At 35.0% G+C, this 13,497-nt stretch overlaps 1 protein-coding gene across 4 annotated transcripts in view; it reads right to left on the reverse strand.

Annotated features, from left to right (window-relative positions):
• The window catches only part of Faf1 (Fas associated factor 1), a 459,740-nt gene that overhangs the window by 315,206 nt on the left and 131,037 nt on the right, over window positions 1-13,497 (reverse strand). Inside the window, exon 3 of one of the 4 annotated variants that reach the window (XM_063236493.1) lies at window positions 9,436-9,478. The exons of the other annotated variants lie outside the window; for them this stretch is intronic. Within the exon in view, the coding sequence (XP_063092563.1) occupies window positions 9,436-9,478 (43 nt within the window). The remainder of the gene's footprint in view (window positions 1-9,435; window positions 9,479-13,497) is intronic. 4 annotated transcript variants of the gene reach the window in all.

Genomic DNA, 13,497 nt, shown 5'->3' on the forward strand with positions numbered 1-13,497 from the left:
ACACATTAGTGTTTCCCTTAATGTTCTCTTCCAAGAGTTTCAAATGGATCTTGATTTTATAACTATGTTTTTGAACCATTTTTAATTGTTTTGTTATAGGGTGAGAGAGTTTCAATTTCTGAACAGGAAATCAAATTTTCCCATCACCATTTGTTGAAGGTACCTTTCCTCCAATATGTTTTTTGCACTCTTCTCAAAAATTGGATGGCATAGGTACATGGAGTTAATTCTGTGGCTTCTGTTCTAGTCCTTTGGTCTACGAATCATTTTTGTGCCAGAACCATGTTGTTTTTGTTACTACAGCTTTATAGTATAACTCGAAATCTGGTAGTTGAAGACTCCAGCTTTGATCAGATTCTGACTTTGACAACTCTGATTTCACATGAATTTTAGATTGTTCTTTTAAGTTCTATGAAGGATGCTGTTTCATTTTTAAATAGAGATTGTATTAAATGAACAGGTCACTAGTGGTAGTATGTTCATTTTAACAATGTTAATTCTGCCAATCCAAGAACAATTGATGTCTCTTCATTTTCTGATTTCCTCTTCAATTTCTGTCTTTAGTGTTCTCTAATTTTCACTATGGGGGTCTTTTAGTTCCTTATTTTGATTCCCAGGTCTTTAGTTTTTAAATTATTCTGACTGGAATTGTTTTCTTAAACTTTTCTTAGTTCATTATTGCTGTTCATTTGACTATGAATTTGTATTTTGTCATTTTAATAAGTTTATTTAACAGATCTCAAAGTGTTCTGGAGAAATTTTTTTGGTCTTGTAGTAAAAGAATCAAAAAACCTGCAAATAGCAAAAATTTGACTTTTTTCTTCTCTATTTTTCTCTTTTTCATTATTTTGCCTGATCTGGCTAACATTTAAAAGATGATATTAAATAGGAAGGAGTGATGAGAGTGAATACCTTGTCTAGTTCTCAATTTTAAAGGAAATGCTAGGGGCTGGGGATTTAGCTCAGCAGCATAAGCGCCTGCCTTGCAAGTTCGATCCCTGGTACTGATAAAAAAACGAAAAAGCCCGCCCCCCCCCCCCAAAAAGGAAAAATGCTAGCTGGGCGTGGTGGCACATGCTTATAATCCCGGCACTCAAGAGGCTGAGGCAGGAGGATTGCTGTGAGCTTGAGGCCAGTCTGGCCTACAAAGTGAGCTGAAGGTCAGCCTGAACTGCAGAGAAAGACCCTGTCTCAAAAGACAGACAAGAGAGACAGACAGACAGACACACACACAGACAGATGACAGACAAGAAAGAAAATGTCACCAGATATTTAGCTCAGCGGCATAAGTGCCTACCTGGCAAGTGTGATGTTGTGAGTTCAATCCCTAGGAGGGGAGGGAAGGGGAGGAAAGAAAGACAGAAAGACAGACAGACAGACAGACAGACAGAAAGAAAGAGAAAGAAAAGAAAGAAAGAGCGAGCCAGTTTTTCACTATTCAGTATGATCTTGGCTATAGTTTTATCACATATAGCTTTTAACAGTTTGAGGAACATCCTTCTATGACTATTTGCATAAGGGTTTTGTAAAGAAGAAACATTGAGTTTTTGTCACAGGCTGGTTCTATTTAGGTGATCATTTGACCTTTGTTCTTGTTTGTATTTATGTGAGTTTACATTTACTGAGTCAAACATGTTGAACCATACTTACACTCCTGATAAATCCAACCAGTCACAATGAAAGATCATTTTGATGTGTTGCTAAAATCTGTTTGCAAGAGTCCTTGAGGATTTTTGCATCTATATTCTTCTTTTGTAGAGTGCTTATCCAGATTTGGTATGAGGGTGATGCTGGCTTTATTGAATGAGTTTTAAAGCATGCTTTTTTTTTTTTCAATTACATGGGAAAATTGGAGGTGCTTTGGTATACTTCTCTAAACATCTGGTAAATACCCAGTGATAAAATCCATCAGCATCTGGGCTTCTAGTGGGTAGTACAGTTTTTACTGCTGCATCAATTCTTATGATGATAGGCTCTTTCCATTTTTATCTGATTTTAGGAACTTTAAAATTTTTCTTTAATCTCTTGTGTGGCCCACTTAACTTTCAAAAGTGTATTATTAATCTCGATGTCTTATATAGTTTCTATGATTTCTTTTGCAGTAAACATTTAGTTTCATACCAATGCACTCCTATAGAATACATGAAATCATTTCAATACTTTCTTTTATTTACTAAGACTTGCTTTATGACCTAAAATATGGTCTGCTTTTTAAAAAAACATCCCATGGGCTGCTGGAAAAAGTGCCACATGTCCAAAATAATAGAAAATTTTCTTTTATTATACTTTGATTGTATTTTTTCACCTTCTATTTTACTTTAAAAAGCTTTTGCTGTTTTCCTCCTTCTGTACATTTTCCCCCACCATTTTTATTCCATTATTTTATCTTCTTTCCTTTTTCTTTTATGATCATGTCTGTGTCTTCCTCTTGACTTGTTTCTTCCAATATAGGTTACAGAAGGTAAGAGAATATTCCTTTGTCACTTTATATACCTCACTTTTTATCTATTTCCTCACTTGACTTGTTTCTCTTGTGTCTTATTCATTCTCAGTTTTTCCTTTTCTTTTCTTTTTCCCTTTTAATTTGTCTCTAACTTTTTCTATTATATTCAGATCAGACATATAATCTTTCCCCATCCCTATTTCTCACTACCAATTTTGTACCCACTTTTCCCTGTTATCCCCCCCCTGCTAAATATACAACATGCCCTTACCTTCATTAAGATCCTTTACTCTCCTATTTCCTCCTTCCAAAACCACAGAGCAGAAGACTTTAAAAACAAAACAAAACTTATTTTTTTTTCCCCTTCTCTTCTCTTATCTGACACTACCCAGACCCCAACCCCTTGGGGCTTAGATAACTGATTCTATAAAATTACAGTGGAGCTGGGAATGGTGATGTACTGTGATCCCAGCACTTGGGAGGCTGAGGCAGGAGGATCATTGCAAGTTTGAGACTAGTCTGGGTTACAAAGTGAACTCGTGGCCAGCCTGAACCACATAGTAAGACCCTGTCTCAAAAAGACAAACAAACAAAAAAAAATTTACCGTTGAATTCCTTTTTCTACCATTAGAAGAGACACAACCATCTTTAGTACACATTAACTGTGAGGGTCAAGACCTGGGTTGTTAAGATTTTTATGTTATGACAGGATTTCTTCTATTGGATAACAGAAGACTCAAAACAAGGTGTCATAGTATGTTATTTCTCAACTAGTCCAGACAGAAACCACCACAATGGGATTAGTCTGTTACTGCTGCACCTGAGGGGGCCAGAGCGAGGGTGAGGGCAAGACACATAGGAGAATGGAAAAACAGGTACCAGAAATCTATGAAAAGTTTATAGAAGGGATGAAGAAAATAAATGAGTTTAAAGAGGAAATGCACCAAAAGTTCACAGTAATTTCATACAGTGAGTTTTAGGGAAATAGGTAAAAACAACTGGAAGAACTAACCAAAAGAGTTCAAAATCTGAAAGACAGATTCAGCAAGTACATGGAATCCTCAAAAAACTGTCAGACAGAAACACCTGAAATTTAAAAATACATAGAATTTATATACTGCAGAAATGACCAATGTTTTAAGAAAGTGTCTGGTTGGTTTTTTGGTGTTTTGTGTGTGTGTGTGTGTGTGTGTGTGTGTGTGTGTGTGTGTTTGTCTTTTTGGGATAGGGTCTCGCTATGCAGCTCAGGCTGGCCTTGAGCTCACTTTGTAGCATAGGCTGGTCTCGAACTCGCAATGATCCTCCTGCCTCAGCCTCCCAAGTGCTGGGATTACAGGCATGAGCCACCATACCCAGCTAACAGTGTCTAAAGTTAAAGACAAAATAGTGAATTACAATAAAAAGCTCAAAGAAGCCAAAAAGAAAGTAAGAATAGAAGAGAAGACTATTCAGCAGCTATTAGAAGACAAGACCAATCTAAGGGAAATGAGAGAGAAAAACTACAGGATGGTGCACATGGATTCACTAACATGCTGACAGATAACATGGAAGAAAATTTCCGAAATATAAGAAAAGAATTTAAAATACAAGTAAACACTATTTATAAAACACCAAATAGTTACAAAGAAAAAAGTTCACCAAGGCACATCCTGATTAAACTACCAGATATCTAACAGAAGGCAGCCAGAGAAAAACACAAAATCACACACAAAATGGTAAATTAATTTAAAATCACAGCAGGCTTCTCAACATAAACCCTAAAGACCAGAAGAGATTAGAGTGAAAAATTTCAAACCCTCAAAGCAAGTAACTTCCAACCCAAATTATCTTACTTAAGCAAAAGTATCCTTCAAAACAGATGGAGAAGCTACTTTCATGAAAAAGACCAGCTTAAATGACATCTGAGTGCTAAACCAGTTCTAGAGACATATTTAAGGATAATCTCACAGAAACAAGAAATCAGATACAGCTAAAATCAAGAATAAACTAGTGAAGTCATTGAACAAACATCAACAAAGTATCAGGAAAAGAAAATCAAAGGATTTACCATCAGATAAAGACAATGATAGTAAATAACCAACACATCTCAGTAATGTTTCTCAATGTTAATGACTTCAACTCTTCAATTAAAAGACAGAAAATGGCAAACTGGATCAAAAAAACAGAATCCAACAATCTGTTGAATTAAAAAAAATCCTTCTAATCTAAAGATATTCAAGAACTAAAATTTAAAGCATGGAAAACAACATTTCATGCACCAGGACCCCAAAAACAAACAGGATTAGCAATTCTAATATCACATGTGGTAAATTTTGACTAACCCTAATTAGAAGAGACAAAGGAAGTCACTACATACTATTAAAGGAACAATCAAATAAGAAGAGATAACACTGATCAATATATATGCACAGAAGCACCTATCTTCATAAAACAAAAGCTGCCGAAATTAAAAGATCAAATAAACACTACCACAATCATAACTGAAGATTTTAACACCCTACATTCACAAACAGATATATCAACTAAACAAAAAATCAATAAATAAATTTCAGAGCTGAACTACACTCTCAGAAATATGGACATATGGATATATATATAGAGAGAGAGTATTCCATCCTTTTGCAACAAAAATTTATACATTTTTTCAGTACCACATGGTACTTTTTCCAAAATACATCACACACTAGTCTACAAAGCCTGCTTAAGTAAATACAAAAGAAAAGAAATTGCCTATGCATACTATCAAATCACTATGCAATGAAAATAGAAATTAACAACAGAAAAAAATTTGGAAAAGGCAAAAACTCCTGGAAAATTAACAATATACTCCTAAACAACCAGTGGGTCACAGAAGAAATCAAAGAAGAAATTTTAAAATTTCGGAAAGTTAATGACAATGATGGTCCAACCAGTCAAAACCTAGTACACAATTAAAGCAGTTCTAGGAGGAAAAAAATCCATCACAACCAATGCTCATATGAGGAAAACAAAGCAAGCACAAACAGACAACCTTATGAAAAGTCTTAAGTGAGAAACAACAAATCAGCCCTAAACCAAACTTAAACAAGGAAATTATAAAGATAAGAGTGGAAATAAATGAAAATGCAACTTTAAAAAGAGTAATAAATATTTTAAAATATCAACCAAAGAGTTGGTTCTTTGAAAGAATAAATAAAATACATAAGCCCTTAGCTATAATTACCAAAAGAAAGCAAAAAAAAAAAACAATGGGATTAGAAACAAAAAAGGTGAAATTCAATCAACACAGTGGAAATCCAGAAGAAAATAACTACTTCAAAAATTATATTCCAACAAATGAGCACACAGATTTGAATACACAGATTCCTAGATACATATAAACTACCAAAACTAACTCAAGGAGACATTAAATATGCTTAACAACCCAATAACAAGCAATGAAATTGACATGGTAATAAAGAATCTAACAACTAAAAAAATCCCAGAACCTGAGGGATTCATTGCAGAATTCTACAACACCTTCAAGAATGTTACATGACCAATACTCCTCAAGTTCTTCAAAGAAATTGAAAGGGATGAACTGCTCCCAAACTCATTCATGGATGCCAGTATCACCATGACTCCAAAGCCAAATAAAGATCCAACTGAAAAAAAAAACTATAGACAAATCTCTTTAATGAACACAGATGTAAAAATCCTCAATGAGATATTAGCAAATAGAATGCAACACATTATCAAATATCATGATCACATATCACATATCACGATCAAGAAGGTTTCATCCTAGAAATCCAGGGATGGTTCTACACATGTGAGTCAATAGATATCTATCACATAAACAGAAGCAAGGTCCAAAACCATATGATCATATCAATAGAAACAGAAAAGGCTTTTGACAAAACCCAACACTCTTTATGATAAAAACTCTAAAGATAGACTATACTTGAATATGAGTATGAATACAAGACATATATGACAAACTAATAATCAGCATCAAATTAATTTGGGAAAAACTAAAAGCATTCTTCTCAAATCAGGAACAAGATAAGGATGACCACTATCCTCCTCCAGCTCCCTGTTGGTCCAGGGCCTGCAAACTGTTTTCTCTGCCTGGGGCCCAGGATCTAGCTGCCTGTGGTTGCCTAAGTCCAGTGGAGGCTTGGAACTCTCCTGTTCCCTTGGGGGCCAAGCTCCTCCTGCTCACTGTTGGTCTGGTAAGACCAGCAGAGGCAGGGAACCCCGCCCTAAGCCTGCGAACTGTTTTCTTTGCCTGGGGCCCAGGATCCAGCTGCCTGCTGAAATCAGTGAGTAAGGAGGGAACAAGGACCTCTGTCCCAGCCTACCTAACTTGGAACAAACCTTGAAGCGCAAAAATATAGGAAAATGATAAAACGAAAGACCAAAATGCAGTCTCAAACATCCAGCCCATCCCAAGAAAGCCTAGAAGCCATGTGTATGGAAGAAAATATATGCCACATACCTGAAATAATAGTAATTGAAATAAAGAAGCAACTCTGGGAAGCCTTAAAGGAAATCAAACTAGAAATAATCTCTCAGGTAAAAGAAGAAATGATAAAAGAAATGAAGGAAATGCTGAACATATCTAAAGAAGACACAGTTAAAAAACTTGAGGAGATAAACAAAAAGATAGAATCCCTGGATGAACAATATAAGAAACAAACAGAATATATAAAACAGATGCAAAGAGATATACAGGAAATCAAAAACTCCATCGAAAGTTGTAAAAACTGCCTCAACGAATGTGAAGATAGAATTTCAGACCTTGAAGACAAGATTGCAGTCAGTGAACAGGAAAAGAAAGATTTTTTTAAAAACAACAAGAAATCAGGAAATAACAATTCAACACCTGCAAGATGACGCAAAAAGGAACAACATAAGGTTAATAAGGATAAATGAAAAAGAAAGAAACAACATAAAAGATGTCAAGAGGATATTTAGAGAAGTAATAGCTGAAAATTTCCCAAACATGAGACTGGAAACCAATATCAAGATCACTGAAGCATATAGAACTCCAAATAGCCATAACCAAAATAGAACTACACCCAGACATATAGTAATGGCCATCTCAGAAATCGAACAAAAGAATAGAATACTAAAAGCTGTAAGAGAGAAAAGACAGATCACCTATAAAAGAAAACCTATCAGAATCACAGCAGACTTCTCAGCACAAACAATGAAGTCAAGAGGAGCATGGAGTGAAGTATTTCAGATCCTAAAGGAAAATGATTTCCAACCTAGGCTGATATATCCTACAAAACTGTCCTTCAAAATGGATGGAGAAATAAGATACTTCCATGACAAAGAACAGCTGAAAAACTACATGATCACCAAGCCAACCCTGCAAAGAATACTGAAAGACAGCCTAGATGCATCTAGGAAAAAAACCACTAAACAAAGCAGACAATTAAACAGAACTGAAAGACAAAAATGCAACAGCAGAAAGATAACATGTCAGCAATAAACCAATATATAACAGTTATAACCATTAATGTAAATGGTCTCAATGCACCAATTAAAAGAAACAGACTGGCAGAATGGATCAAGAAACAAAATCCAACCATACGCTGCCTAGAAGAAACCCATCTAACCCAAAAGGATACACACAGACTGAAAGTCAAAGGATGGAAAACAATACTTCATGCAACAGGAACCCAAAAAAAAGGAGGGGTGGCTATTCTGTTTGCAGACAATGTGAACTTCAAGCCAATAATGATCAGAAGGGACAAAGAAGGTCACTACATACTGGTGAGGGGAAAACTCCAAGAGGAAGAGATAATTATCTTAAATATATATTCACCAAATTCCAGAGCACCCAGTTATATAAAACAAGTACTAACAGAAATGAAAAACCAAGTTAACAGTGACACAATTCTAACAGGAGATCTTAACACACCATTGAAACCAATGGACAGATCAACCAGACAGAAAATCAGCAAAGAAATAAAAGAACTGAATCACACCTATGAACAAATGGACTTAATAGAAATATACAGAGTATTCCACCCAACAACAACAGAATACACATTCTTCTCAGCAGTACATGGGTAATTTTCTAAAATAGACCATATATTAACTCACAAAACACATCTAAATAAATGCAAAAGGGTTGAAATCATCGTTTGCATGCTATCGGACCATAGCGCTATGAAATTAGAAATTAATGATAAAAGATACTAAAAAATTCCCACAAACACACAGAAACTGAATAACACACTCTTGAGTAATCAGTGGGTCACAGAGGAAATCAAAGAAAAAATTAAACACTACCTACAAGAAAATGAAAACACAAATACAGCTTACTGGAATCTGTGGGATGCAATGAAAGCTGTCCTCAGAGGAAAATTTATAGCACTGAGTGCACACATCAGGAAAACAGAACGAATACAAATAAATAACCTGATGTTACACCTGAAACATCTAGAAAAAGAAGAGCAAGTCAAGCCCAAAGCCAAAAGAAGAGAAGAAATTATAAAAATCAGAGCAGAAATCAATGCAATCGAGACTAAAAAAACAATCCAAAAAAAAAAAAATCAATGAATCAAAGAGTTGGTTCCAGGGGCTGGGGATTTAGCTCAGCGGCGTAAGCGCCTGCCTTGCAAGCAGGTAGTCATGAGTTCGAACCCCGGTACCGATAAAAAAAGAGAAAGACAAAAAAAAAAAAAAAAAAAAAAGGAGAAACACAAAGAGTTGGTTCTTTGAAAGAATAAGTAAAATTGATAAGCCCCTAGTCAACCTTATTTAAAAAAGAGAAGAAAAAGCTCAAATTCATGCAATAAGAAATGAAAGAGAAGAAATCACTACAGATCCTATAGAAATACAGAAAAGCATCAAAATCTATTTCGAAAACCTCTACTCTCAAAGGTTTGATAACACAGACGAAATGGACAGATTCCTAGAAGCATACGAAATACCAAAGCTAGGTCATGAAGATTTAAAACTACTGAATAACCCAATTTCTATTAATGAAATCGAAAAGGTAATTAAATCCTTACCTACAAAGAAGAGTCCAAGCCCAGACGGATTCACTGCAGAATTCTACAAGAAATACAAAGAAGACCTAATGCCAACACTCCTCAAACTCTTCAATGAAATAGAAAGGGAAGCAATCCTTCCTAAGTCATTCCTGGAAGCAAATATTACTCTAGTACCAAAACCTGAGAAAGACCCAACTAAAAAAGCGAACTATAGACCAATCTCCCTAATGAACACAGATACAAAAATCCTCAATAAAATATTGGCAAATAGGATGCAGCAAATCATCAAGAAGATCATACACCATGACCAAGTGGGATTCATCCCAGGCATGTAGGGATGGTTCAATATACATAAATGAATAAATGTAATACACCATATCAATAGAGCCAAAAGTAAGAACCACATGATAATTTCTATAGATGCAGAAAAAGCTGTTGATAAGGTCCAATATTCATTCATGATAAGAACCCTGCAGAAAACTGGAGTAGATGGTCTTTACCTCAATATAATAAAGGCCATCTATGACAAACCAACAGCCAATATCATACTAAATGGCCAAAAATTGAAGGCTTTTACTTTAAAATCAGGCACAAGACAAGGATGTCCCTTATCACCGCTCTTATTTAATATAGTACTGGAAATACTAGCCAGAGCAATTAGACAGAGAGAAATAAGAGGCATAAAGATAGGAAAAGAAGAAATTAAGCTATCATTATTTGCAGATGACATGATACTCTATATAGAAGATCCCCAAAACTCCATTGAAAGACTGCTAGATATAATAAATAAATTTAGTAATGTAGCTGGCTACAAAATCAATACTCAAAAATCAATAGCATTCCTATACACTAACAACAAAGTCACAGAAAGAGAAATAAGAGAAGCCACACCCTTCACACTAGGAACCAAAAAAATGAAATATCTAGGAATTACTCTCACAAAAGTGAAAGACCTGTACAGGGAAAATTATACTACACTGAAAAATGAAATTGAAGATGATCTCAGAAAATGGAAAAACATCCCTTGCTCATGGATAGGGAGAATAAATATTGTGAAAATGGCCATTCTCCCAAAACTTTTATATAGATGCAATGCAATCCCAATAAAAATACCATCAACATACCTCATAGATCCAGAGAAATCACTTCTAAAATTCATCTGGAGTGAGAAGAGACCTAGAATAGCAAGGACAGTTCTAAGCAGCAAAGGCAAGGCAGGAGGTATCACAATCCCTGACGTGAAACTATACTAAAAAGCAACCGTAATAAAATCAACAAGGTACTGGAACCAAAAGAGAGCTGAAGATCAGTGGAACAGATTAGAAGATACAACCACAACTGCAAACACACTCAATCACCTTATCTTCGCTAAAGGGGCCAAACAGGTTCACTGGGAGTACGACAGTCTCTTTAAATGGTGCTGGAAAAACTGGCTCTCCATATGTCGAAAACTAAAACTAGACCCATGCCTATCACCATGTATTATTAAAATAAAATCTAAATGGATCAAAGATCTAAATATTAAAACAGAAACACTAAATCTATTGGAAGACAAATTGGGTAAAAACCATGAAGATATAGGAGTAGGAAGAGAATTCATGAACAGGACTCAAACCGCATGGGAAATACTTCCCAAAATCAATAACTGGGATCACCTCTTATTAAAAAGTTTCTGCATGTCAAAAGAAGTCTCCAGTGTGATGAGAAGAAAACCCACAAACTGGGAAAAAATCTTAGTGAACTCCCCTCAGACAAAGGACTTCTGCCTAAAACATATAAAGAATTAAAAAAAAAAAATCAGACCCCCAAAATTCAAAGACCAAATCCAAAAATGGGCATCTGAGATGAATAAATAATTCTCAGATGAAGAAATACAAACGGCAAATAAATATATGAAAAAATGTTCATCACTATTGGTCATTAGAGAAATGCAAATCAAAACCACACTGAGATTTCATCTCGCTCCTGAAAGAATGGCCAAGATCAAGAAACCAACAACAACAAATGCTGGAGAGGCTGCGGGGAAAAAGGAACTCTCCTGCACTATTGGTGGGAGTGTAGACCAGTGCAAGCATTGTGGAGGTCAGTCTGGAGATTTCTCAGAAAACTAGGACTGGAAGCCCCATATGACCCAGCTATACCACTTCTAGGCAGTTCTTCTTCCCAGAAGAACTGAAAGCATCATACTACAGTGATATATGTGCACCCATGTTTATAGCAGCACAATTTGTAATAGCCAGATCTTGGAAACAACCTAAGTGTCCATCGACTGAAGAATGGATAAAAAAGTTGTGGTATTTTTATACAATGGAGTACTATTCAGCTATAAAGAATGACCGCATTGAGACATTTATAAATAAATGGATGCAGCTTGAGACCATACTCATAAGTGAAATAAATCAAACTCACATGTATAAATACCAGATAGTTTCCCTAGTGTAAGAAATGATAAGAATACACAGAAGTATGTGGTAATCATGATTCCCAATCATATTGGTTTGAAGCCTTATAATGTTTTCACTCATTAACCGCAATGGTTTTAACCTGGGTTGTTTGATTTTAGTATCTATGATAGCACGAATAGCTATTTTGAAAAAAGCAACACAACATAAAAGCTAGTGCTGATTTAATATTGTCTTGTTTTGAAGTCCCATCAAGCTGTAGTACATCTGTTTCCACTGGTTTTAACATGTTGTATCTTACTATATTTTACTATATGCTATAGTATAAACAAAATTCTTTAGAGGCAAAGAAATAATATAGAAACCATTGTTTCTTTTCTATTAGCAGGTTCTAAATACCCTGTAATTCTCGCATTCTCTTGAAAGGCTTCACACTGTCTAGATACGCTTGATATTATAGCACGCAAAGTTACACTCAAATAATTTAAGGAAAGAGGCACTATGGTAACTACTATTATGTTAGATTATCTGGCGGTGAAACACAATGATGCTTGAATGGCTCGGTTCTGCCCTGCATTGTTCTATTACAATGTCCTCTCTTATCTCAATCTTCCCCCTATTTTTAAATTAATCTATTTTCTCTCATTTTTTTAATTAAGGGAAAACTAAATTAAAGAATAATGGGACATATTATAGTAACTTTTTAGTTGTCCTATTAACCTACTTGAACCCCAGTATTGCTCTCCCCCATCTTGTTCTGTCTGATTATTATATATTCTATTTTGTTTGATAGTATCAAGTTTGAGGGTATAGCCAATCACTTTGAAGGCAATAAGATATACTATGATGCCCAGTATGGATTGACTATCATCCTTTTTTTTTTTTTTTTTGAAGTCCTGTAAGGTCCTCAGTGTAGATTTTGTTGGTTTTGTTCCGTATTGTTTTGATCAATTCTATTATACCTGATGATATAGACAACTCAATTTAAAAATAGCAAGAGGCACAATGGTAACCACTTTTGATCACCTGGTATTCTATTTTTGCATCATGTGCTATGCCCACCCTTCTGTTCTAACTGACTCGGTTTTGCTTAATCACATTTGTTTTTATTCTCTGCAAAAAAGTAACAAGAACCATGAGAGTAATAAAACCCTAAAAGTCTAATGGTTACTGTAAAAAAGAGAAGAAAGTAAGGTGGACTAAGGGATATAATCGCAGGTATGTTTGAGAGTGTAGGATGGAAAATCATATAACTGAGCTTTTGTTGGATCATTGAACGGAACTGTCTGCAATTTCACTGTATGAATGTTCACTTTATATGCTTTAATTTAGTGATATGGACAACTGTTTCTGGGAAGATAATGTGTAGCCTGTTAACTGGTGATTTCGTACTGTATATATTTTTTTCTAGAAATACTGTATTATTTGTACCCTTTTACTGCATTGTTTTTTTATGTCCTTTCTTTTTTTTTTTTTTTTTTGCTTCTCTCTTTAAATTAAAAAAAAAAAAAAAAAAAAAAGGATGTCCACTATCACCTCCTCTAGTCAACACAGTACTTGAAACACTGGCCAGAGAAATTAGGCAAGAGAAAAGAATAAAAGGGTTACAGTAGGAAAAGTAGAACTCAAATTATCATATTTTGCAGATGACATGATCCTCTATATAAAAGACTCAAAG

This window comes from Cavia porcellus, unplaced genomic scaffold (genome assembly GCF_034190915.1).
Source record: "Cavia porcellus strain 051 isolate PalLab524CR breed Dunkin Hartley unplaced genomic scaffold, mCavPor4.1 scaffold_25, whole genome shotgun sequence".
NCBI lineage: Eukaryota > Metazoa > Chordata > Mammalia > Rodentia > Caviidae > Cavia > Cavia porcellus.